This window comes from Sebastes umbrosus, chromosome 20, assembly GCF_015220745.1.
Source record: "Sebastes umbrosus isolate fSebUmb1 chromosome 20, fSebUmb1.pri, whole genome shotgun sequence".
In the NCBI taxonomy this organism is placed as follows: Eukaryota; Metazoa; Chordata; class Actinopteri; order Perciformes; family Sebastidae; genus Sebastes; species Sebastes umbrosus.
The window spans coordinates 16,210,813-16,238,775 of NC_051288.1; the positions used below are offsets into that span (position 1 = coordinate 16,210,813).

The 27,963-nt window shown below is 39.7% G+C and overlaps 1 protein-coding gene across 3 annotated transcripts; it reads right to left on the reverse strand.

Annotated features, from left to right (window-relative positions):
* LOC119479870 (SH3 and cysteine-rich domain-containing protein 2-like) lies at positions 1–27,848 on the reverse strand. Of its 3 annotated transcripts, XM_037755843.1 has the most exons (13): positions 27,402–27,848; positions 22,342–22,470; positions 21,473–21,608; positions 13,483–13,837; positions 11,858–11,952; positions 6,629–6,713; positions 6,294–6,406; positions 6,116–6,185; positions 5,264–5,319; positions 5,018–5,106; positions 4,254–4,305; positions 2,238–2,375; positions 1–2,002 (listed from the first exon to the last, which is right to left on the reverse strand). In XM_037755843.1, the coding sequence occupies exons 4-13, from the start codon at positions 13,796–13,798 to the stop codon at positions 1,904–1,906; spliced, it is 1,113 nt and encodes a 370-aa protein (XP_037611771.1). In that variant the 5' UTR covers positions 13,799–13,837; positions 21,473–21,608; positions 22,342–22,470; positions 27,402–27,848; the 3' UTR covers positions 1–1,903. The 3 variants fall into 3 exon arrangements, with proteins under 3 accessions (XP_037611771.1, XP_037611772.1, XP_037611770.1); XM_037755844.1 differs by lacking the exon at positions 22,342–22,470 and having other exon boundaries at positions 27,402–27,533; XM_037755842.1 differs by lacking the exons at positions 21,473–21,608; positions 22,342–22,470 and having other exon boundaries at positions 27,402–27,846.
* Between the last annotated feature and the right edge of the window lie 115 nt (positions 27,849–27,963).

Consider the following 27,963-nt stretch of genomic DNA (forward strand, 5'->3'; position numbering starts at 1 on the left):
TTTGACAGTTCATCTGACTTTATTGAGAGATGTGAGGATCAAAGGGCAGCTAGCCATGCAAAGAACTAGCCTGGTAGTGTGCATTGAGGTGAGAGAGGGAATTCACCTGGGTAATACTGATCCTGAGCCAATCTTGGTTCTAGCCAGTGAAAGTAATGTTTAGGATTAGCGTGGTGCAGACTGATCCCAGATGGAGTCCAAATTCAAATCTTTGCAAAAGCACAGATATATACAGAGATGTGTGTGGCTACGCTGGAGTACAAAACAAAGTGAGTGACTAGAACTGTTGTGCATAGTATTTGAAAAGATTTGTGCTGACAGGGCTGGATGGTAATTGAGCAAAGAGATGCATACACTGGTAAGTGGGACACTAAATAAGGATCTCCTGTAATTTATAACTGTGAGGTTAATGCCCTTAGTTGGCTCTGGATAGCTGCAAGAGCGCTATTCAGAGCCAATATACATATACAGTATCTTTATAAGGCTATTTACAAATAATATCTTTATTTACAGTTATTGCCGCAACAAAGGCAGTTTGTCACTGCCTTAAGGTTTATAATGACTGAGCAATAAATCAAGTGGTGTGCGGTGATTTTGCCTTGTGTCACCTTAAATAACAGACACAATAACAGTCCCTCAGAGTTACTTAAAAGTAATCACGTGCGCTGGGAGATACATTAGCCATTCATCAAAAATTCAGCACATTTCTGACAAGTTTGGAACATGACGTTCTGAGAGACTTTTGAAAAGCCTTCACCACTTTTTTTTTGACAAATAACACAGAGTTTGGTTTTTTATCCATCATCCTGAATAACAGTATTTTCTTTGCTCTGCTCTTCTACGCGAGAAAAGCATCAGAAAGTCAGGACGGCGTGCCATCCCCGCGTTGTAGTACACAGCGAATATTACAGGACTTTACACACAGATAAACAACGCTGACAATACAATGACAGGAAGCAGAGTCTAGTGGTGCATTTTTACAGTTACGTGGGACAAAGTGAGCTACAAAAATCTGTGTGTGTGTATACAGAGAGAGTGTCATTGAAGGGCGTACTGAGAGAAAAAAAGCTCCCCGAGGTGCACGCAAAGCATTTGTCACATCGGAGCTGTGAAGAGCACAAATGTACAGTAATCTAATCACTGGAGAGCAGTCTGAAATACAGAAAATCCCAGTGTGTGTGTGTGTGATACGACTTTCATTTGACCAAGATGTAGCAGAGACGACTTTTTTTTTTACACACAATGTTATACCTGAATCATTTTCTAGTCTTTGCAAGGAGTGACACGTCATGAATTCATATTACAACAGCAGACAGGTGCACGTTGTGGGCTGCAGTCTGCACATAGAAAAAACTGGATGGTTTATACGCTCAGTTGAATCTACTAAACCGAATCTGTTAAAGGGTGTGAAAACAAGTGTTTGCACAATAAACAGCTACAATCTTTCACAATCTCTCATGTCTTGTTTTTGCTACACAAACAGTGAAATGAAGACTCACAAGGCTTGGACACGCCTTGACGTTAAGGTAGTCCTCTCCCGTTTTTCGCAGACGGATGACCGATGGAAATGGCTAGTGAGGTAGCCAGACTATCCTCTTCAACATGATGCTACATATCTGTTGTGAGTGTGTTTAAAACCACACAAAGTAAAGTTGTGCTACAAGAAAAGTAGCTCTGAAGGAGTCCTCTCCTCCCCCCACCACCACCTCCTTTAAGTCTTAAAAGCTTCTGCAGTGAAAAGCAAAGTTGTGGTTCGTCGTCCACTCAAGCTGCTAATTCACTGGCACTTTTTAGAGGGGTGGTTGGCGGTCAGTGAGGTGTCGGGTAAACACTCCTGAGTATTCCTCCGTCATAGCGAACTTCTTTATCAAACTGAGGGTCAAGGTGAAGTGCGCTGCTGCCGTCATATTTCTAGCAGATACTTCACAGGGACCAAGCCTCTCTTCTTCCCGCTGCTCAGCCGGAGGAAACCGTCAATCTCCTCGTTCTTCCCCACGCAGATCTGCAGAGGGAGGGAGGGGGAGAGAGGAGTGCGTAGCGGGAGGAGGAGGAGCAAGTGACATTCAGTAATGTGAGGGAGTTTGTGGATTGAGGCGAAAAGTGAGCTGCTGCATTGGAAGCCGTAACACTGTCCTCTGTAATCTCAGCAGTTTTCTGCATGAATTTGCATACACTTAAAAAATGTATCCTGCGTGTGTGTGTGTGTGTGTGAGAGGGAGGGTAAATTGTGTGTTCACCTGGGCCTCTTTCACAGTCATCTGGCCTTTGTCTCGGTTGCCGTGGAAACCATCGGTGACCTTCCACACGCGCTCGCCGGGGCGGACCCGCTGCACAAAGTTGGCCGGGAACAATCCCACCTTGTCTCTGCTTTTTCCCTGGTAAACACACCCAAACACACACGTACACAGTTATAAATAGATATTTTCTGTGTTGTTTTGGCTGAAATGGGGGGAAAAAAAAGGTTCTTAATAGCTTGTAGTACAAAAATGTATGATGCTACTCTCCTAATAAGACACAATTTGCAATACAAAAAGGAACAACCGTATTTCAATCGTCTGTCTGCTTACTGTACATCTCAACACAAACAGGCTGCTTCCACTACGGTCCTCGTCTGAGCACACGCATTAGGTTATTTGTGTTTTCATTTCTGTTTACTTGGCCGGTTGCCTAAACAATCACATTTATATCACAGGAACACATTGGAATTTACATAAACCATCACAATTAGCTGAAAAAATAGAAATAAAAAAGATTGTTTTTGTTCCCTAATTATCAACGTCAGTACTAGAGCAAAAAGCGTCAGTATTAGTGGAGCCTTAATCCCCCTCTATTCTCTTCAGAGACTCTGGCACACAGGCGTTCAAAGCCCCTGGGTGCACAGTTAGCTGTTTTGCTCGTGTCCAGATGTTGGTTCCTCCACATTTAGCAGAAGCATGTTTACACTAAAGTTGCAGGAGGGGGGTGTAAGTGTCAGTTTTCTGTAATGGAATGGGGTTTGCATGGGTGGAAATTACTCTCAATACTATAATAACGTTTTTTGGGGGGGATAAAGTACTTTAAAATGTGCCATTTTACATTTATTTACATGTATTTTGATTTTAATATTGTACTACATTTACATCACACCCATCACAGTTTGAGATGTTTTGTCATGTAGTCAGATGGAACTCTATCAACATCAAGGTGACTCTTTAGATAGCTCTTTGACTTAAATACATAGCTCTTTACAGCAGTAATATCAGCTACAGAAATATACTCTGCAGCCATTTTAATATCTGTCCTTCAGCAGGTGAAGGTTAGGATCTTCAGCTGCCTCATTAAACACTGACTGCAATCTGTCTTCTTCCTCTTTTCCTCTTCATGATAACTACCTCTGCTAACACTCACACCTGCTGTCCTTCAAGCACATCGACCAGCTCTTTAGTCTCACTGTCTCTGAACCGGTGTTATTAAAACTGAAACTAAAACATAAATAAGCAAAAAATATATGAAAAATATTGCCGTAAACTGAAACTAAATAAAAACGATATCCTTTAAAAATAAAATAAAAATAAACTGAAACAATATAGACTTGTTAAAAAAAAAAATAAATAAATAAAATATAATATATAACAGAAATTGAACGGACTTGACTTTCAGGAGATGGCTCTATGCCGCAATTGCTTCACAATGAATCCGTATTGTTTTTCACATGCAGTCTAGTCTTGTGGAATTAAATAACAAGAACATGATTAAAATATTGTCATGGATAAAATGCCATCTAACCAAGTTATTCAGCTCAGGTCTAATGTTAACCAACTGGGGTCGGGATGAAATTGCAGGTGACAAGTTTTCTTCTGAGTGTGGTAGTGAAAGAGTACTCAAGTTGATTCCCAAATCAAAAGATTTAAATATTGTGGCCATTCCTACACAGTTCCATGTAGCATGTATTTTGTAGCTAGATACTTCTGAGACAACATTATACCTGGTGCTAACACAAACAAACTAAAACTGCCGTAAAACTAAACTAAATATAATAAAAAAGTAACCTTTCTGGAAAAACTGAAACTAAACTAAAAGTAGCAAACACACAATAAAACTGAATAGTCAAAACTAAAATAAAATAAAAACAAATTGAAAATTCAAAACTACTATAACCTTGCCCTGAGCAGCTCTGCTTTGAACTTCAACTGATTGTCTAACTGAAGTCCAAATGTGTATGTTACTGTAGTATCTAAGGTATTTGAATAGAAAGATTTTTGTTCACAGCCCACCTTCCACCAGTCCTCGTTGGAGTCATCAGTGACTTGAACTCTGTCGCCAGGCCTGGAAGAAAAAGTCAAACAAAGGGCTCGATGAGAAGATTTATCTCCATCCATCAATTATTGACTTACATAACTGTTTAGCTTAGGTTGTACAGATTTAGGAATATGAAGCATTTGAAGATACGCCAAGAAATTATATCACAATAAACAAAAATACCATGTAGGCACCGGCAGACCATTTCTATTGCTGAGTTCAAAGGGTTAAGTAACATTTTGACTGTTTTTATATCAAGTTATGTTTTAAATTTACCTCTCGCATATAAGTTAGAAGATTAGGCTACATTAACTAATGTTTCATGTTTTATGTATGGTACTGTAAAAATCACCGTGACATTAGTTATTCTTCAGAGGAAAACGGACTGCTCTGTGCATGTGACCAAACTCCTCGTGTGCTGTCTTCTTGCACAGACGCATCCTCCAGATTAGTGGTGGGTGTCATACCACACTCAGCAGTTTTCTGCACCTTCTAACATAGAAAAGACTCTTTTTTTTCATGTCACACACTCAACGCAGCTGTTTGTCCTTCCCGGCCTCCCAGCACGCTCCCCCCCCCTCCCAATCCAAACCCTGCAGCCCCCCTACGATGCTCCCGCTGAGGAGGCAGATGGTGTGTGAATGTCAGTGCATTTTGGCCAGGTACACACTTCCCTCTTCTTTCATCTGATTACTCTCATGTGAACAACCTGTACAGTATGCAAAGAAAATGGACTGACTGTAGTTCCAAGTCGTTCTTCTCCTGAGGCATAAACTTGTAGAGAGCCACGTATGTGTGGATGGAGTGGACCTCGACTTTTTTAGGAGTCTGGTGAAAGTATCAAAAGACAGAGAAAAGAGAGAAAGAAGATTGTTATCGGTATGTTTTCTCATGCGGAAGTCTGAAGCTGAGTGAGAAAGATGAAGAGTTTGAAGGGGGTTGACAGAGTGCATCTTCACCAAGAAAAAGAGTGCTGACTACACACCTTCAGGCTGACCCTGTCTTCTGAATCAGCCTTCTCGCTTTCAGGAGGGGTGAGCACTGGAGAGACAGACAGAGAGGGAAAAGAAAAGGAGAAGGAAAGACAATATGCGTGAAAGAAAGAAAGCTCAAGAGGGAAAGAGTGTGGGTGAAAGAGAAAGAAAGAATAGGGAGGGATGCACAGAGAGGTCTTGTCACTTTGCGGCATAAAGACAGAAGGTAGAAGTCAAGGTCGTTTACTGTAAAGTGGCAGCAGTACAAACAGAGCTGATCCCTTCTCCTGGGACTAAAGACAGAGAGGTTAAAGTACTGTAAAGAGCACACACACCACCTCTATAGCCTGCTGTATCCCATTCTCATAATTAAGGCCTTTGCACATTTAAGTCTGTATTTTTTATGAGATATTTTAACCCTTTATCTGAAAAAAAAAAGAATATTTAGATGATTTCCACAATGTGGATGAGATCTTTGACTTCGATGACCACCCGTATTTATTTCCATAAATATATATATATATTTCCAGGGTCCTTTCCATAATGTTGTCAGACACTTGTAATAACAATCTGAGCCTGTCAGTGGCAAAAACAAGCACTTGACTGAACACAACGTTGCATCGACGCTGCTCACTTGCCCTCGCAGCTCGTTTCACGGCTGCCGGGTACAGCGTTCTCCCTCAATACTGGACGAATTAAAAAAAAACTGTTGTCTTGATTAGTCACTTAGTCACAAAAACATGAGAAAATAGGGTTGAAAAATACCCAACTATTCCTTTAAGGCTTTTTCAGTATTCAGCTTAAAATTTGCCAAACTGCAAATTATCAGTTAGGAATTCAAATGATTGAATGATTTGACTTACTTCCTGGGATGTGCTCCTCCTCAGCTATTGGCTGGTTTTCTACTTTTTCTGGCAGTTCTTCTTCTTCCTCCTATAATAAACAAAGAGTTGCAGCCAGCAAAGTCAGCAATATTCCTGGTATGATTAATGTCAACATGAATTTATATGAATGACTGGAGTTTTATGTGTGTTTTTATACCTCATGACAGGGTGACTCTGAAATACTGCTGAAGCTGGAGCGACTCATCTGAGCCAGCGACGTCCCATAGCGCAGTGCCTCGTACACAGGGTCAACAATGCCGTTATCTGCCTCTACACACAGACACAGAGCAACAACACAAGCAGTTTTATAGCTGACACACACACATGCCCCTACGCACACAAACACACACACACACACATGCCCCTACGCACACAAACACACAGTGGCCTGTCAGGCATCAAGGATCGAAGGCCACAGACATGGTGATTAGTCATCCTGACATTTTGGTTGTTTGGTGCTCTGAGAAATCAGCCAGCGTTCCCATCACTCACCCTGGGCAGCAGGAGCCTCTCTGACCACACCCAGCGTATCGGCGGTTATCAGAGGAGAGCTGAAGTTTCTCTTGAAAGCTCCTGACTGACGAACCAGCAGAGAGACAGCGAGACAGGAGAGGGAGGACAGGGGAAGGAGAAACGTTACTCCAGACGGAAAAAAAAGACAAAGGGCAGATGTTATATTTTGCTGTAAGACAATACCTGTGTGGTTTTAACTGGAAGAAGTACATAAGACGAAAGCTGAGTATCTAAAAATGTGCAAATATCAGTCTCATGGTGTTCTTTCAGTATTTCAGCTCAACTGAAATCTCCTACAAATGACTTTGTTGCAGATATTTTTGCATTACAGAAACACTTTTTTGGGGAAAAATAGGAGGCCCTGGATTATGTTAATAATTATGTTAAAAGGGTCAGTATTGTTCCCATTTATAACAGTTTGACAGAAAACATAAAGCTGACGTTAATGAGCCAAAACTGTAAGAGGCAAAATGAGTATCTTTGACATACTGTACTTTTCCATCTTGACACATGTAGTGTAGATCAGCTATTATGATCTATGACTGCATTATTGCCCAATGATGGTGGCAATAATACACCCACTATTAATTTTAACTTCTGAAGAAATGTCCCCCGACACGGCTGTATGCCTAATGGAGTATGACTAAACATTTTTCTGTCTGCCTTCAAGCTGATTCATCCATGTGGTCTGCCTATTGAAGCACCACAAAGGTCTGTCTGTCAAACTGTAGATCTGTTACTGTACAACTTTGATGTCTTGATTGTGTTTCTTTATTTAGAAAGAGAGATATGTTTAGCTACAGAACATGACTCATCAGTCTATGAGATAAAATTACACAGTCCTGTTTTTTGCCAGAAGCTGTGATGAATCTGCTCTCCAAATAGAAACCGTTTTTAAAGATAGTATCGGGGCTTTATCTAATCTCTGTATCTCTTTTCATCTGTTTTACAGTAAGTGATACATGCTGACAATAACATGTCAACAGAAAAATGTTTTTTAATCTTTGAGCTATTTCTGTGACCTGTGTTACATTCAGAGGCTGAACTACCTCCATGGTGTCAAAACAAAACAGCATTTACCGGTCCATGTGTTATTTTGCTCCGGGTTAAACTTGTCACTTTTTATCCAGGAAATATTTTTATTTGTTTGAATTAAAAAAAAAACAAAAACATACAGTGTCATGACGTATCAAAACAGACCGTCAATGATTTAAGGAAAGGAAGCATGTGAGGTTTTGAACACTTTGTAAGCTTGTTGTGTCTGAAAGTCAAAGTAAAGGAATATATTTATATAAAAAGGAAACAAATCAAAATGACTGCCATGGCGATCTGACAGATCTTGTGAGTGTAGACCTTCTGAAAAGTACAGAAGTCATCCAAATGTGAAACATTGCTTTAAGGTTCGGAGGGAGTGTGACGGCAGTTCAGGACTGACAGACAAAAATTTGCCCAGAATCTTTTTCTTTATCTCGTTTCTCACAGAACACAAACGTCACCTCTACACCAAAATAACTGCATGAAACGCTACGCCAAAACATAACTGAACAGTGTGATTTCATAAGAGTTGTATCTATTTCTGACTAATGATGCAATTATAATATAGATTAATATTTCAGATACTCTTACAAATTCGAAATTACCAACAAAATTATTATATCTAGCAGTCTTACTCATTTCAAAAGCACTAGGGCTGCCCCCTCTTAGTCGATTAGTTGACAAAACGGTCGTTTTGGTCTTAGTCGATTAAGATTTCTTTCGTCGATTAGTCATTTTTTATGCTTTTTTCATGCTGAATGACTTATTTCCAAGAAACTTATGAGCACATGTCTGGTCAACACAAGATTTAAAGTGGTGCTTTTGTGAGATTTTTTGGGGAGAAATTCAGTTTAACAGATTTGTCGATTAAATAAACTAATGAAGTCAACAAAAGTGTTAATCAACTAAGAATTTCTTTGGTCGAGGACAGCCTAGGTGCTCACGTAAATATGTCTACAGTAGGGCTGCAAAGATATTTTTTATCATTGATTAATCTGATAATTATTATCTTGATTTATGGAGAAACCGTTTGGTCTATGAATTGTCTGAAAATAGTAAAAAATGCCTTTAAGTCCAAGATGGTGTCATTAAACTTCTTGGTTTGTCCAAACCTAAAGATATTCAATTCACAATGATATGAACTTGAGAAAAAGCAGCAATTATTATTAAATAATATCAAATAATTGCATAAAAATCGACCAATTGTTGCAGCTCTAGTGTAATGACACAGCAACATATTGTTTTCATTATCCTCGTTTTCACGATTATCACAAAGAGCTTCACAGGAAACACAGAACACAAACAAAATAAAAGACCTCTCTGTAAATAAACAACTTACTGTTTAATTATGCAAATTAATGAGTGGCAATTGGCCTTATCTCCTCTGCCAGTGCTCCAATTTGAAACAAACTGCTCAGAAGTGGAAGTAGATGAATTATTTCTTCTGCATTAGAAACATCCCTTTCATGTCCAATAGTCAAACACTACGCCCACAATTACACATCAAAATATCAGGAATGGTGACGGTGGAGCATGATTTGGCGGTTTAAGAGAGCTCTTTGGTCAGCTGAGATCCACAGAACGCAAGATTAGGCTCACAAATTCGGGTGAGGATGAGTGTAAAGCTTTCCTGCAGAAGCAATTATTTTGTGCAGAGCTCAGCAGGCCCTTTTCCTTTAATCAACGGGTAATACATCTTTAAGTTTAATTAACATTGATTAGCCAAATGTTGTCGGGATTCCAAAGTAATTTTCAGCTGCTTGATTCTGGAGATATTTTAAAGCAATCGGTCATATATGGGTGCACTCAGCAAATGGGTTGAGAGCGAGCCAGAGGAGCTGTAGTCATCGATATTCCTTTTTTCATTTTTAATGCCACTACTTTACATAAACTCTAGCTTGTGCAAGCTTGAATGAACAGTGGTGACTCAGATTCTTTACTCAAGTAAAAGTAACAACACCTCACTGTGCAAATACTCTGTTACAAGTAAAAGTACACAAGTAAGGATGGTCCCGTTCGTAGTGTTTTAATATTATATGTTATTTTATTGGCTTCGTATTACATATGCATTCACCTGCAAGCAGCATTTTAATGATGTAGCTGATCAAGGTGAAGCTCATTTTAACTATTTTATATGTTGATCATTTACTCCATCACCAAAAAATCCCCATCTAACTACGTAAGTCTTTATTTAAAAAAAATAATAATGACCTGTCTTCTAGAAATAAGTGTGAGAATCTCTCACAGACAAGACAGCTGCACCTTATTCTGGAAAATTCACAACATAAGGTGACTTCTATTTAGGCCTGTCAACGAATATTCTGAATTTGAATGTATATTTGAATAGTAAAAAAAAAAGCAGATATTCGAATATGACAATTAATATTAGATTGTGGGGAAAAAAAGCAGCACAAAAATAGATATTCAAATCGTTCGAATCTATATGTTCTTTTAGAGCGAATATTCAAACATCATTTTTGGCCAATTTTGATAGCCCTACTTCTATTCAAACAGGTTAAAGTTATCTCACCACAGGGCAAGATTGTTTCACTTGTTTTAAGACTTTTGTGACGAGTTGGCAAAAAGGAGATTTTTGCAGTATGTGCACCATTAACTGTAGCTCACATATAAATGTAGGATAGGAAAAAGTGCAATATTTCCTTCTGAAATGTAGTGAAGTAGAAGTATAAAGTAACATAAAATAGATAAACTATAAATACCTGAAAAGTGTAGTACTTGAATAAGTGTACTTAGTTACCGCTTCCACCACTGTGAATAATTCATTCCATAAAGTACTGCCACTGATATACTGTATTCATGTTTAGTCACACTAAGCTGGCCTGCTCCTGCTCCTCTTTAATGGACTCTCTGCTCTCTTCTCCCTGCAGCAACTACATCGCTGCTCTGTCTGGTCTCGAGTCATCCCAAGAGTCTGACTGCATTTCTACTCAGAAAATTAAGTATTCCCCACCAATTACATGACTTACATTTATTCTAACATGATGTACTCCAACTCATTTTAACATTTCTTTAACAACAGGACATCGTTGCCCAAAACATTTTCATTAAAATGTGAATGACGAAGACTAACCCGTAAATACAAAAATCACCTGAGCAATTACAGCTTCAAATAGTAAAATTGAATTTTGCACACAAACGCTTTGGATGACAGTGAAGTCAGTGCACCCCGGACCTTAAGTGACGTAGATGTATAAGTAGGAGCCTCGAACTCCATCCAGTTTTCAGTAAAATGCCTAATCCTTGCTTTGATGAGTGTGCAGTGATCGAAAAGGACACTGCCGAAGGCTTGGCGAGAGCCTGCCGTGTCATATCCTCGAGGGATTGTGTGCGTCCTCAAACACACTGAATTTCACACTGAATTAGCCAGACCAGCTGGTACAGGGAGATATTGATTTTCCAACAGAGTTGAGAGGGGAGGAAGGAAATGTAGCACCCAGACAAGAGAGAGAGAGGAAGAGACGAGGGCGTTACGTGAGAAGAGCAGCACATGCAGGAGGAAGGACAAAAAGGCTGAGTGAAAAAATGTTGGGACCTGGCCACTGAAACTTTATCAGTGTCATTCTCCCCGGCTTTTGTTCCTCTTATGGCATTTATAGCTGGGAGGTAATTTGATCCCACTGCTACCCTTTCACACACTTCCCAGTGTGTTAGTCTACCTAACAAAGCTCGGGTCAATCCATATTCCATTTATAACCTCTGTATTTTTGTCTCTGCTGGTTTGAAAAGGGCTTTATCCGCTTTTGACAAGACAGGGGCTTTGAGGCTAAGCATATTACCAGGAGTAAAGGCTATGCCAACAGACAATTACAGCATCCAGATGCTGTTTAATTCTGCTGACACAATGCATTCTGGGTCAGTCTCTGGCCTGCAGAGAACTCATGTATTTCCAGTACGTTTGACAAATAAATACCCTGCTGTCTCACTGACCAGGTAGCAAATCCAGCCACTTTTGAAATATTTCCTTTCACACCCCTGTTAAGACTAGATGACCACATACCTCTGGGTGTCATATCGCAGCCAGACAAATGCAAGACACTTTGTGTTACTATATATTTTATGTGGGCAGTAAAAGTGTACTGTTAGCTTCATAAAGGTGCATAGTGAGTGGGCGGTAGTGAGACTTAATGATAAGTCAGTCTGAGGTGTTCTTACCTTGCCATTACAGGGCTGCTGGGAGAGCTCCGACGAACACCAGAGGTGGGCCGGCAGCTTACAGGCTTTACAACGCAGCCCCTGCTTGGAGTTCCCTGCAGAAACACCAGACAATTCACTTTAACACATCGTAGTAGACTAAAACAGCTGTCAATATTTCTGTTATCAGCAACAGGTTAGGGCCAATGCAAACGGCAATATCAGGTGCGGTGATGGTAATGGAAATGAAGATGGGAAACAATAACGTAGACTGCTTGTTGCCACACAGAAGTATCTGTTTTATCTTTTACATAATTTATTAGTAAAAAAAACATCTGATTATTGTAGACATTTTTGCCAGTTTTTCATCAGTGGTTCTCACAAGCCATATTCTCTATACTTTGTGTCTGTTTTCCCTTCTTTGGGCTGTAAAGTTTGCAATTGTAGGTGTTTCAAACCATTAAAAAGACCCTGCAGAGATGATTTGTAACTGAATTTCGAATTTGAATTGCTCTTAATTTATTTTAGAAAAAAAAACTAAGTATATCAGATTTGTGCTTCTCATGTGGTATCCACAAGTATTAAATAAACTCTCTAAATATCAGTTGACACTCACACGCTTCTTGTTCTGCAAGATAATGTACAGTATGTTAAATGTATTTGTTCAATAATTTCCAAATTTTAATAATGAGTCTCATCTAAAGCATATGAGCCACTACAATGGAAGCACAGTAAGCCTCTGGTCTTGAATTGTGACTGATCAATGTGCTCTAAAGACTGGTCAAATGGTTTAATAGTTTTGCCAGTAATTAAGCATTTAGAGGTCACAAATGTGTCCCCAGTACACAATCATCAATCCTGAATTGATCCTGATCTACAAGCCAGGAGGACTGAACCCAGCTGATGTGTACGTTATACCAGCAGGTCTTACACTTGGTTCTTGCAAATATTTGTAAGCTGTGAGTTTTTCATTTTTCGATTATAAAACTGATTAATAAACTCTTAAGTTCAGCTCTTGACCAGCCAAAGCGTAGTTGCATATAATAAATGTGAATTCTGTTATATCACTGTTTGGAGGAATTTACTGGCTCTACCCTTAACAGTAACTGAGTGTTCTGGTAAGAAAGCTGACCTGTCCAACTGACTTGGTTTACATGAAGTCAGCATACCAATTGTAAGAAAAGGAGATACTCCCAGGAGAGGCATGTAAACAAGATTGGACCACAGTGCCTGCTGTCAATAATTTTCATTGTGACAATTTTCTGCTGAAGAAATAGACCCTTATTATCCTGAGTAATGATCTTTAATCCTTTGAGAACCACAAACAAAAGCTGAATCATTATTTTGGGCAGAATTCCCAGTGGAAAAACTTCAGCATATAAACCCAAAATATCTGCAGATCCCTTTATAGCTGATGTTCCACCAAGCCTGACTGATATCTTTACACTTTGAGCAGCACCATGGTTCAACCAGGTACTGTAGATTAACTAAACTTTTGTTAAAAATGAATATGCTTAACTAAAACTTATAGTATTTAGTAGCTTATCTCTGCATTTTTGGAGATGTTCACCTCTCAGAATACATTTATTTTCTCCATGGAATGAAAGTAACAAATGTTCTTGAAGTAACCGGCACAGCTGACCTACCTTGGATCGGGTGTTTGCATCGCTGGCAGCTGGTAGGTCTACGGAAGACGTGCTCCTGGAAACAGTGGGTCTTGACCGGCTGGGCCTGAGACTTTGGCTGGGTCTTGGAGAGCGTGGGACTGATAGAAGGTGAGCGTGATGTCAACGAGGGGTTGGGACTGGTAGACGGGGAATGGGACGGAGAGCGCTCATAGGCCAGCGGGGACTCGGGGATGGGGGAAGGAGATGGCGGTAGAGGTGTGGTGATGACGGCCGAGAGAGCGCGGGATTCGCCGTTGCTGCGCTGGAAAAAGTTGTCCACACTTTTGCTGCGCATGACTGATTTGAAGGACAGGGAGCGCTTCAACCGCTGCAACTGAAAGACAAAGAAAAACAACAACAACAAATAAACAAAAAAGGTAACCTTGAAGAATATTTGAAATTACAACTAGTTCCAAGTGAAACGTGTTTCTGTTTCAGAGCAACGAGGACATATTAACTAAAAACAGCAAAACACACCGATTTAGGGAAGTGAGAGCAAACCTCACTGGGCACCCAAAAAGTCTTAAAAGAGCCTTTTAAACCAATTTTATCAAATCAGCTACTACAATAAACACATTTTCTACCCATGTCAGAACTGTTCGTTTATATTTCACATGCAAGATATATATGTATATGTGTTTTTGTCTGTGTTTTCACTGCTTTGAAGTGGGCTCGGCTCAGGTGGAGAAAGGTGACGTCACGTACTTTGATGCAACAATTAGAAATTAGCAACATTTGATTAAATATATATATACTTTGGTGACTACGGGATGAAAGAATCAGTCATAATCTGTGTTCACGATCATTTCTCGCATTGGAGTTAATAGACTCAGGACATGCCAATAGTCTCCTAAAGATACAGGAAACTGACTCTCGGTGCGCCGTATCCTTTCTGAACTGTCTCTGCTTATGTTTCCAGGCCACTGTCAATTAGTCTGATTAAACTACACCCACAGAGTAATCTAACTTTTAATTTGATTGTCTAGTTATAACTGTTGTAACAGAAAAATCGCTTTAAAGTCCTAAAGCGATGATTGATTACAACTTGAGCACCTAAAGAAGCGACCCTTTCTTTTATTATTGTGACATTATATACAGCAATGGGTGAAATTTAAAAGTAGGAACAAGAGAAGTGGTCTTTGAAATGACAGAAAAAAAGTGTAGAGCTTGAGGGGATGTGCATTGTTTGACAAATCAGTCTGTTAACAGTCTGTTAGCTCTAACCTCTGACTGCCCTTGCCCTGCCAGTCTGGCTTCTGATCTTCAGCTTTTCCCCCCTTTCCTCAGATCACAAATTTGCCATCCTTTGCGAATCCACACGAGTCAATACCCCTTAAAATTCACGTTTGATTAGTTTTATTGAGCGGCCTGCACCTTCGCATTTGATGCAGTCAGTGATGCACGGCAAACACTGTGTGTATCTCTCACTCTGCCGGCCTTGATTTCCCTCATGCTCGCCATCCACTGCTTTTGGCTACAAGAAAGTGGAACCGATAATGACAAACAATTACGGGGACTTAGGGAGCGATGGGATCCAATATATGACCGTAATAACCGCTGTGGACTCATACATCAAGAGAATTGCCTGGAGGATGAGGGCAAGGATGTAATAGGTCCCTGAGACTGAAGACCACCTCCTCATATTACACAGAGCTCATTAGCGGTCTGTGTTAGCGACTGGGTTGATAACCAGAGTCCTGCCTCAAACTTAAAAGTTATAGAGTTTTATTTAATTCTGGTTTTGGTTTATTTTGTGGCATTAACATGTTTTGCTTGTAGTGATGTAACAAAACGGCTGTCTCTTCTACAAAAGAGGAAAAATGAGAAGGTAGCATCCTCATCACGCCTATTGTACCTTTGAAAGCCACCGCGTCACTCCTTCGCAGAAAATCAGATCAATAGCATCGAGCAGGCTCCTCCTTTTCTTCTTTAAGCTACAGATTCACAGATGCCAATTAGTTTGAGTGATGAAAGCGTCCTCTCTGTTGACCCATTAGCAAGAGCCTCTCGTAAATGTTTTCTTCAGGGAGCTGAGTCCATGCTTTCCTTAATGGCCTTTTCTTGGCTCGACTGGTGGCCCATTCAGTAATGGATGTTCCTCTCTATTAGATTTTTAACTTGTCTGACTTTTGTTAATCTTCTCTATGTGGTGAAAGCCGGTCTTTGCCCCAGTTCCAGGGGGAATGGAGCAGTTCCTTTAGGCACAAACTGCGCAACACATGATTGCTAATCAATAGCTTAATATCCCTCCTTGAGCTTTTACTAAGATTAAAGAAACAAAGATGACTCATCTGAAGATAAAGAATAAAACTTGTTTAATGCCAGATGAATTTTTAAATAGTTTTAGAGCGTTGACTAATAAAACTTTCATGTTACAAGTTCTACTCCGTTTAACTTCCATTACAATCTATATCGTCCACAGAGAAAAGTAATAAATAATTGTTGAAAGAGTAAACTTTAAGTGTGAGGTTTTATACAGTTCATCAGTATATCTATTATTCAGCAGTTCCTGTATCTACACTACTATCCCATTTATCCTATAAAAGGTTAAGCTTAAGCACCGTCCAGAAAAAGCGTTTTATGACCAAAATGTACTAACATGCAGTGTAGTTGAAATAAATTGCTGCTCTGGGCACTTTCACAATTCGGCATTAGGCCAAGCTGAAGAACACTAAATGCCTGGAGAAGCATGTGGACGTCCTTGTTCATTTGTGTACTTTTGGTCTGGGCAAGTGTTTTTATTTACTTCCAATTAGGGGAATTATTACGCTACAGAATATAGGGGGGCCGTCGGATTGTTAAGAGGTTAATAGTTTATATAATAAAAGCTGGATACTTGACGTCCGTGTATCAATACAATATTGCCACACAAAATATTGTAATACTGTGCTGAATCAATTTATTCCCCCATCCCTGGTTCAGGTGTCACTTTATTTGCACATACTTTGTGCAATGTACAGTAGTGGTTTCACATTCAGGACCAAGGTCAGTTCCTCTTCACAAGTTCTGTCCTCCAGCTGTGCACAGAGGTTTGCATTTACTGCATTATAACTATGCAGTATAATATACAATCACTACCAAAGGAGTTTGGTGGGCTCTTTCTGATTGGTTAAGCCAGTATGTGCAAATTTCAGTGTGGTAAAGAGCCTACAATGCCTGTTAGACGGATCTGATCATAGAACCAGGGTTTTGGTCTTTGTTGAGTTAAGCACTAAATAAATCCAGTTATTCATATCTAATTTACAATCAGTGCACAGAACAAGCACTAACACAATGAAAACAATCTTGCAACTGCCCCAGCTTCTCAAATTTGGGAGCTGCAGGGCATCACGCTGCATCTATCCATTATGGTTACTCTTATTATGTGGTGTTAGTATAGCATAAACATGAACAAAATAAAACCAGCTTCACTGTGTTTTCTTATATCCCATAACATCCTCCCCTGAAAACAGAACAGAAATCAAAAGCAGAGCGCTAATGAATGCAAATCTCTATATTTCTCCATGGCACTCTTGTGTCTCTCTGTTAGGTTTTGAAAAGTCTATTTATGGATCACAGAACTGGAGACCCATCACACTCTGAACTACTGACGGCAATTAGCTCATCACAGTGCAAGCAGTGCGGTGTACTAGAGCAGACTGGTGTTTGAGGAGGAAGATGAAGCAAAGAATGAAAGAAAAAGTATGAGGGCAGTGAAAGAAAGTGAGGAGAAAATAGGTAAAACAGAAGGAAGAAATAAGAGTCGAGTGAGAGAAGAGATGAAAATAGTAATACCACACCACCGCCATCAACCCCCCCTTTGAAAGTCTTTGAAAGCCCAATGCACCAGGGCCTTTCTCTATCACCCCTCTGACAGACAAATGGTACAGTGGAGACCGAGCAGACGTTTCAGCCTTGTTCTTCGGCCGTTTGAAAATGAGCACACAGCGCAGGGATGTTTGGTGAAGGTTTCTATAAATAGGCTGTTGTGAGGAATGCCTGGATAAATTAATGATTAAGAAGTGGGGGGCTGGGTGTTCACACAAGATGCCAGTGAAAGGCGAAAAGTCATCCTGCTGCCACTACGATACAGTTCCAGCTCCCATGCTTTTGTTACAACACAGAGGTGATGTAGTGAGGCGACTGAGGAAAAAATTCATACAGAGAAAAATCTCCCACATAATAGTTCTACAAATTGACTCATCTTGAAGTTTAATACCTCAGTAGTAATGCTTTGTTTGTGGTTAAGTCTTCAAACACATACAGTCTTAACCGATTTACTGTAATCTTCAAGGAAAGAGGATTAAACTTTCTAAACCTGAACACAATGTCCTCCATCTTTGGATCAATCTGTGAACATGGTCTCCTGCTCTCTATGCGTGTAGGTGCACGGCTATGCAGCGAGCTACAAACTCTTCCCATAAAAAGGTTCAAGACGGCGGATTGCCTTCGAAGTTTTTACAGGGACCAATTGTGAAAACTGTGAAAACATAACCGACGACAAATTAGATGGCAGTGATTACAAATCAAAAAAAAAATGAAATACCATAGTTATTCCAAAAGTTTAAAAAAATTCTTAGCAGAGTAACAAGGAAACAAGATTCACAAGTATCACCAGTGATTAGTCTATATCCAGTCTATATTGAGTTCCCAAGTACTAGGCTGCCATGGTAGTCGGTGTTACGTGCCCACGTTCATCACACAAAAAAACTCTAATTTGTAAAAAATGTAAAGTGTGTTATCAATACTTAGTTGGATGACGGACACTACAATTGTAAACAAAAATGTCTGCTCTGTACAGCAGCAGCAGAGTTGCAGCACAAATTAACAGGAGTCAGATTTCACATGACAAGAGCAAGGAGAGTTGACCGACAAGCGTGGGCGGAGGATTTGGTGTCAAAGCAAAAAGCAAAAGTGCCTATTTGGCAATATTTCGTATTTAAAGCGCTCTACAAATATTGAGCGTCATCGACAAATTTATTTTCTTGTAAAATGTCCAACACAAGACAGTAAGTAATCTAATAAACATACAGAGTCTGCACGAGTATAAGTGAAAGCAGTAAAATGCATAACAGTTAGCCGAACAGTAAATTAACCGACCTTCAGTTTGATCTCAACTACACACCTGTACAGTTTTGTGATGCCAAATCGGGCCTGGGGTGTATAGTAAAGCTGGGAGTACAAGGGTTCAACTGAAACCAACTGCTGGTGGCAGCATACATGGCATAGACTGTATAGTCTATGATACATGGTATCAAACCAGCCATGGTGTATTGTTGGACTGAAATTACAGTTTCGTTACAGAAATAATAATTAAAAAAATAAATAAAGACATAAAACAATAACAATCCTGTCACTACACGTCTGCCAGTATAGTTTCAGCTGCCAAACAGTTGGCACGTCTCGTCTGGTGGTCTGATGTTGTCAAGGAATCAGTCCTGGGTGCAGCAACATAAAACTCATAAAAATGCTTCAAGTCATAGAAATAGAAATAATCACTTATTACATTAGCTCTATAAGCCTGGTTTGGATAATATATGCTTGTTTTATCCTTGGTCTGACACCAGTGACATCCCTGAACAGTGCCAAAGCTGCCTTTGTGTCCTTATTAACAGCCATTACACAGCAGTAGACTGTTGTACTGTTGAAAGCTGTAACAGCATATTAATTGATAAAAAATGACTAGATCAAATACATTGTATGATCCAAAATTCATACACGAATTCCTACAATATTAATGTTATATGTACAGTGATTTGTTTAATGCGTTATTCAAACATGTTTCTAAATGTTTGTTAGTATTATTAGTACAATACTGAACAGTTTAGATGACAGTATTTAAATATAATGCACCAGTTTCCATCTGTTTCTGTGTGGGAAAGTGCTTTTTTAACCTTTATCTGCAGGTGGAAGACAGTTGAGCAACTTACTCCTCAACTCTTCCATTTAACATGTCCACTGCAGTGTTTATATCAGGACATCCATAGCTGTTCATGACATTAAAATGCATTACTGAACATACAGGAACCTGATTAATTTGGGCATTCTTCTTGCCGCGACCTGAGCTTTAAATTAAAGGAGACCTCATTAGGCATCGTTCCAGCTGCACCTACTGAGACCTTTTGTGCAAATGGAAAAGTTGTAACGCCTCACTGCACAAGCTGCGTTGTAGGGCTTGGAACAAATTAAAAACTTCCTAGGACAGTGCAAAACTGACCGTTTAATTACAGTTTTTCAGCACAGATATTTCTTCTATAAATCTCTATGCATTAACAGGATTTTGGGGGGGAATTCACACCATGCAAAAAGCACTTACATTAGAGGTGAAGCTGTTTTTTATTTTTAGTCACTTTGTTTGAAAAACAAATATTGAAAATCCCATTCAGATGTAATGACATTGTATAGCTGTTTTAAACCACTTGGGACATTTATCTGATTAGACATATGGCTCCTTTGATTTCCACTGCATTACTTACCAAATTACTGCCATGTCAAAACTTCATTACTCAAGAGATTACAGATTGAGGCAATTACAAACTCAGAGACTGGAGGACAAGCTTAAAACAGGGCTTTAAGGATTTTCCAGATGGGAAAGGGAAACTCAAATGAGCCCTTAAGAACCAGAGGTGTCTCTGTGATCTATTATACTATATATAAATATCTTAGGTGAAAAGAAAAGGTGAGAATCAATTTCAGTTATTCTCCTCTCATTGTCACATCTCTGTGTGTGGCTCCCATATATCTAGCTGTTGTGTGAAGGGCTGTTTCTTGATGTGATCCGTGAGCCTCTTGCTAGCAAATACTTCTCCAGCTCACAAGCTGCCTGCCTGAGTGTGTGCAGCGAAAGAAGCTTGCATTTCCAAATCCAGCCGTTTAAAAGGCTTAACTTCACAAGGAGCTTTTGCAGTTAGCATTAGGTGACTCTTCGATTTTCACACAATGGAGAAAGAACAACACTCCATAACCATTTGGTTACCTTTTGATTACCCACTAGGGCGACATTGTCTTACATTTGAACACAGACACAGATTAAACTGTGATCTTCTAGATTAAATACTCTAAAGTATCGGTTACTGAAAGATGTTTTAATACTAGCCGACCTATCAGCTCAATAACTACTACCATATGACAAGTGACTGATATCCTGTTTTTCCTGTATAAATGTAGAGCTGCAACGGTTAATTGATTAGTTAACTATTAAATTCATCACCAACTGTTTTGATAATCGATTGATCTGTTTGAGTAATTTTTTTTAAGGAAAAAAAAAGTCAAAATTCTCTGATTACAGCTTCTTAAATATGAATAATTTCTTGTTTCTTTACTTCTCTATGACAGTAAACTGGATATCTTTGAGTTGTAGACAAAACAAGACATTTGAGGACGTCATCTTGGGCTTTGAGAAACACTGAAGGATTTTTTTCACCATTTTCTGACATTTTATAGACCAAACAACTAGGCTTGACGCGGTAGTCTGTGTTACCGGTGTTACACGTTGGTCGGGCATACCTATACCGATTACATTACTTGCCATCGCTTTGCTTTCTTATAGAAGTAAAAACCATTTAGTTCATTTTAGCGTATGTGGAGAGAAAGTCAAGTCTAATTTTTTAAAACTTTAATAATTAAATGCTATTTTAATGACAGTAATTTGCTAGCTGTACACTCTTGGAAAGCTGATAATAAAGTTACATGAAAGTTGCTAAGCAACACAAGCTCTTTATGAATGATCATTTGTTGATGTTTTAAGTATTCAATAAGCTTTGCAGCCAAATGTGTACTTTTTACAGTATTTTTTCAAGGTGAGTCGGCCATTCACAGCTGAAGATCAGAACTATCATTATAAAACTTTTTTTTTTTCCACTCCATTACATCAAACAGCTTTGCCTTTTAGGAGACAAAACAACCTCTGATGTCCACCGTCTCCAAAGCAGCAACCTAAGGTCACTCAGTACTAAATAAAGGACTAAACAAAGTCCATACTTATTCCCACCTGACTCCGCTCTGCACATGGGACTCTGCTGGATCAGCAGCATTGTAGAACTCAATCAAGGACAGTTATTCAATGACTTTATCATCAATCCAAACGATGCTGGGTCAACATTGGATACATGAGCACAACGGTGACACTGTAAAATACGAAAAGTTGGTTCATTATAGAGACAGTATTGATGTCCTATTCTTTGTGTGTTTTCTGAATATCCGTCTCTGTCTGTCTGTAACCCTTCATCTGTTTTCTGTGCAGACTATAGTTTGTTTCAGAGGTCAGCGGTACGAGTCAATCATTCTGGCAGGAGAAACACAAACATATCACGGTCTGTCAGAAGTGAGTGATGTGTCCTCCTGCTAACAGCGATATGGAAGAAACAAACACGAGGAAGCCGAGTACGCTTTGTTCAAAAATGTCATCTACACAGTATAATCATATGAATGGCACAGACGCATGCTGGTACACATTAGAAAAGCTCATTTAACAAGTGTAGTCACCTTCTGACACAGGAATTCAGAAATTAAATGTCACCACTTAAATGTCAAAACTTGTCAAAAACTAATTAAATAAAACAAGTATAATTTTCCAATTTATAGCTACACGTTTATGTTAAAGATTTGTTTCATGAACTGTAGAAATAACAAATTGGAATTTGATTGTTTTTATGTTTGCACATTTATGAAAGGTCATTTTGAGAATTAATGGAGAAGTCTTAATCAACAAATATTGTGTGCTGTAGTTTGCTTTAACAGACTGGACTTTAATTCTCAGACAAATTAAGAGCTGTGTCTGTTCACTGTCCTCTTCTCTTCTAGTCTTAATTTGGCATTGTCTTCTCTTTTGCTGTTCCTTATCTCCTCTATCTTACTCACACTTGTACTTCACTCTTCACCTCTTTCTCTCCGTTTCTCTCATTCCTGCCTGCAGGACCTCTGACTGGCTATCCTATTCTTAAATCACCTTTCAAGCACTCAGACAACCATCAGCAGCCAGACACTCAACTATGGAGGAAGAAGACAATGTAGGAAAGGAAGGAGGAATGGGAGACATAAAGAGAGGAAGATGAGTTGAGGTGAACTGCAGGTGGAAGAAGACAAGGTGTTGGGTTTCATTTAAATGGGCCACAGTCAATAGAACAGAGAAAGGAAATACATACTCGAAGTGGAGAGAAAGAAATTAATTAGACAAAGAGAGGAGGAAAAAATGGCTGATAAGGAAGAAGAGCAGAAGGAGGAGAGCTCTGAGAAAGTGAGTGTGAAGGGCAAAGTCGGAGAGAAACCGTTGCCATCATTTCACCTCATAAAAACGTCTTTGTGTTGGCTGAGAGTGCGATGGGCTGTGTGAAGGCCCTGCGGACCGGGGCGCAGCACCACCTTGCATTATCAGCATTTACACCCACTGTCTGTGAATATTAAGCTTTATGTAGCGGCTGATTCTGAGCACAGCTCTCACTTCCTCCACCAATAAACTACATAAAGTTTTAAAGGATTAATTCGACATTTTGGTAAATATTTGCTTTCATGCCTGAGAGGTAGATGAGAAGATGAATACCACTATTATGTTAGTAAGGTAACAAGCGGTTTTGGACCGGTTGTTTTGGTCTGCATCAGAGTACGATTAAAACGGGCTAAATATCATAACTCTAAGCAAGAAAACAAATAGGCATGTTTCCCAAAATGTGTAACAATCCCTTTAACCATTGCTTTGTCTTTACAAACTCGTCATCTACTCTACCGTACCTACCATACCACTAAATGCAACACACTTGAATGGCGTCCGCTCCAAATGATTACGGAGGAATAATAATAGTTTTGCAGCTATCACCTTGCCCGTAGGTGTAGGAAGTGGAATAACTATTCATTCTCTGTCACAGCATCTATTAGAAGCACTCTAGAAAGCTGGTAGGCCCACTTATCACTGTAATAAACACTGTGAGAGCCGAGGGACGGTGGGGAGAGACAGCAAGGGAATGAGAGATGAAGGAGAGAGAGCTGATGAAGAGATGAGAAAGACTGCAGAGAGGCGGTAAGAGGAACTGAGAAAGAGACAGACATGGAGGGAGAAGAGGGAAAGCAAAGGGTTGAAATTGTTGTGAAATGAATACAGACATGAGAAGATTGAGAATGACAGAAAGAAACAAGTGAAGCTCTAGAGATACCCTCGAGCAGCAGACTACTCTAAAAGAGACCCTACAGTTGTAACACACATTTAATCTATCCTTTCTCCTCATTCTTCTTCTTCTGCGGGATGTGGAGCGGTCGCGGCTGCCAGCAGGGGCTTGGCAAACACAGAGCTACACGGTTGACGCAGCTCGGAGGATTGCTTCCTCCCAGTTCTGTTTTGTCTGGACGACCATTTGTGTGAATTATGACCCAACCCCTAGCAAGACACAGCAAACATCTGCTAGCTGATTGGCTCGTAAATTTCACGCAGCACCTCAACGCTCACCATCCATTGTGTTTGTCTGTAGTCAAATAGAAACAACAAGAGGCCCCGTCTTGCCAGGCTTGTTCCAGGTTCCCTGTGGTGATGATGCCCAACAAAAGCCAGCCTTAATGTGATTTGTTGTGGTGACTGCTGCTGCAATTAAGGCCGTTGTTGAAGCTCATTTTGAAAATGTAAAAAAAAAAAAATGTGATGCAGGAGATTTAGGTCAAGTCAGCGAGTGAGAATGTACTGTTTCGGTTTGAAGTTCAGCTCTACTTTTTGTCAAGAAAGATCAAACAGCAACAAGAAAGACATTTTAAATACTTCCCCCAGAGATTCTGGAAAACGGCTGGTTTGTGCTAATTCAATTGGAAATGTGTTTGAGAATATGCATCACTGAAGACATGATAAATGCTAATCTTGGGGAACCTTATTGAAGAGGGTCAAAATCTAGTTTTAAACCTTCTGCTTTAGTCCCATTGATGTTAGAAGCCTCTTTTGCAAGGGGGGCTGGCCAAGACTGCAGCATAAAAAAGTTGATCTATTAAGAACAAGTAACAATACTAAAACAAGGCTTAAAGTAGGCCGAGAACAGAGGCGGTTAGTTTAATTTACCAATAGTCCTGAATTATGCCAGAGATTTCAGATTCATCAATTTCATTTCCAAGTGGCTAGAGCAGAAAACATGCACACTTTCTGTCACACCTCTGACCATACATTAGAGACAGCAGATATATGTATTGTGATCTGAGATAATGATTGCAAGATGAACTCAGGATGCAAGATGGTCAAGATGCATACTCCTAAATTGAAGGGTAACTTCGATATTTTTCAACCTGGACCCTATTTTCCCATGTTTTTGTTTCTAACCGACTAATAAGGACAACAGTTTCTGAAATTGGTCCAGTATTGAGGGAGAGCGGTGTAGACAGCAGCCGCTAAATGGGCTGCAATACGATGCTATTGGGGCAAGCTGGCACCGTCATTTACGTCAACTAAAAGTGCTTGTTTTGACAATGACAGGCTCTGATTGTTATTATAAGTGTCTGACATAGAATGATGTTTTGGTAAAAGAGGTTGCACTTCAATAATGGAATTCACGGTGGAGTGCTAGGCCAAAAGTCCACTAAGCATAAAAATGTGAAAGGGTTGCTCATCCCGGATTTCAAAATCAAGGAGGACAAAATACAACTTGGACACAATAACAAACAGACTGGATCATGCAAAAGGTAAGAAAAAGGTTTTATTTCTCTATAGGGTCCTTTCCATAATGTGTTCAGACACTAATAATAACAATCTGAGCCTGTCAATGGCAACAACAAGCACTTTTAGCGGACGTAACATTACATTACATTGACGATGCTCACTTGCCCTCGCAGCTCGTTTCATGGCTGCTGGTTACATCATTCTCCCTCAACACTGGACCAGTTTCAGAAATCGTTGTCCCTATTAGTCACTTTGACACAAAAACATGGGAAAATAGGGTCCAGGTTGAAAAATACCTTAATTACCCTTCAATTTAGGAGTATGCAACATATAACCATCTTGCATCCTGAGTTCATCTTGCAATCAAAACAATGTATATCTCACAGAGAATGTGAAGTTAATAGGGGACCAGCAGTCCCAAAGCATGTATGCCATCCTGGTTCCTGTGATGGGTTTTCCAAGAAAAAGGATGCAAGGCCCCCCAAAGGTGCAGGCTTTCATAAGTCTTCTGCTTGGACGCTGTACCTCCCAACAGTTACTGCATGCACACAATATTATGGATGAAGCCCAACAACAACACTGTCTCTATGCCTCATAGCTGCATCTAATTGTCTTAACCTGTGCTCATTTCATCATTGTAGTTAAAAAAAACTGTCTTGTAAATACTGTTTATACTGCTCCTATTTTTATACTTCCTTCTATTTAAATGGTTCATATTTTGTTACACTGTGTTAGCTGATGCATCTTGTTTTTTGCACTATCCTCTTTGCTGCTGTACACTGCAAATTTCCCCACTGCGGGACTAATAAAGGAATATCTTATCTTAATTGTCTTAACCTGAGCTCATTTTATCATTGTAGTTCAAGAAAACTGTCTTTTCTTGAACTGGTGTCCTTAATTATGCATTCATACACATGCCACTACACACACACACCTGCAATTATGTAATCTCTGCCCTCTGCAAACTTTGAGGTCAGGGTAGTTACAAGAATTAAAGCAGCTTAGAGTTGTTATGCAAGACCCGCAAACCACTACAGAATTAGCCTCGTAAGACAAGAAGAGGGGGTGGCAGTAGCTCCTCAGTCCATAGGGACTTGGCTTGGGAACCGGAGGGGGGTTGTCGGTTCAAGTCCCCGCATGGATCAAGTACTGAGTGTGAAGGAAGGGATGCCTAGGAAAGTGGGCGTTTACAAGTTGAAGATTGAATTCTACAGTTATTTAACTTTTGTGATACAGCAATGTAAACACTGTTGCTTACATCGTCGGTTCAAGTCCCCTGGATGGACCAAGTACTGAGTGTGAACTGGTCGCTGGAGAGATGCCAGTTTGCCTCTTGGGCACTGCCGAGGTGCCCTTGACCAAGGCACCAAACCAAGCCCCCACACTCTGACATATCTCTGATTAACGCATATATGTATATAATATATAATATATAATGTATACTGTATATAGGTCCTGTTTGTGCATGTGTGTGTGTGTGTGTCCTGTATATAATGTATACTTTACTTTACACTATACATCCTATATACCACTTTATAGACTGCACGTATGTACATATTACATTTATTTATTGCACATACTATGTTCACCCATTCACTCTGTATCTTTTATATCTCTATTTATTGTTTTTATAATTTTTGTATACCTTTACCTCTCCTCTGTTATCTCTACTCTCTTTGCTGATGTTTGCTGATGTTGTTGCTGCTTTGACACCTGAATTTCCCTCTGGGGATTAATAAAGTTTCATCTTATCTTATCTTAATAACAGAGTGAAAAAATTGAATTTCCCCTCAGGGATTAATAAAGTGCCTTTCTTCTTCTTCTTCTTCTTCTTCTTCTTCTAAGACACCTTCGTCAAAATGTCCACAAACACACTGTGAATTTAAAGACGTGTAGATATGTGTGCCTGTGTACAGTATATGTGTTTAAGAGTAGATATATGTCATATATGACCATCTAGCCTCATTCAATGCCAAACACACACCCATTATCCACATCACACACACACACATTCTTCAACCTGCTTTTATGCCCTTGTGTTGTTTTTGTTTTGTTTTGTTTTGTTCTTTGTTATTTGTATTTCTCTGTATAATATATTTTGATATTTTTTATATATTTCCCTGCACATGTCTTCACTTGTTTTGTAATCTCTTTATAACACAATAATAATAAAAAATGTCCACAAACACACTGTGAATTTAAAGACAATAGAGCACTATAACTTCCTGGACAAACTTACTTTAGCTTCCACATTTATCTAGCTAGCTTAGCTACCCAGGTGTGTTGTTATAACTTCTACCTTTGACTCCGGTTGGCTGGGCACGGTAGCCTGTGGTCGGTGAAGGTCCCGGTTCTGTGGTTCATTCTCCTTTTCGCTGATTTCAGTCATCTCGGTTTGCGACAGCAAAAACAACGTGATAAGTCCACGGTGACAGAAGGAAAAGAGGAGGTAACTAAGCAACCAGAGGTTTGAACATCGCTACAGTCCGAAGAGAGGTAGAGCTACTTCTAACGGTCGGCGTTCTAACGTTCGGTTTTTAAACGGTCGGTCTTCTAACGGTCGGTCAAGTCATCTTTCATCCGTGTAACACGGTTAATTCCGTCGAAAACGTGCTTTTTATATCTCTAAATTGTAGGCAGAAAACACCGTTAATGGTTTATTCGGTGGAGGTAAATATCCGGTTGGTTTGTCCACTACTCTCCGCTGTCTCCGGTGTCTCGAGCCTCTATCTCATCCACCAACCGGCACAGTTTTCCTTTTTCCTCCCAGCAGCTCTCGCGCACCACCACACGCGCTCTTACAACAACTTTGATTTCGCCGTGACGAAGCGTTCGGCTCGTTCTGATTGGTCCAGACGTCT

Bases quoted from the DNA above. Each gene is read 5' to 3' on its own strand.
- LOC119479870 (XM_037755842.1), bottom strand. From the start codon at position 27,491: ATGACTGAAATCAGCGAAAAGGAGAATGAACCACAGAACCGGGACCTT. The intron at 11,953-13,482 runs GTAGGTCAGCTG...GTGTTTCTGCAG, and splicing joins ATGCAAACACCCGATCCAAG to GGAACTCCAAGCAGGGGCTG. The intron at 5,107-5,263 runs GTGTGTAGTCAG...TACTTTCACCAG, and splicing joins AAGACAGGGTCAGCCTGAAG to ACTCCTAAAAAAGTCGAGGT.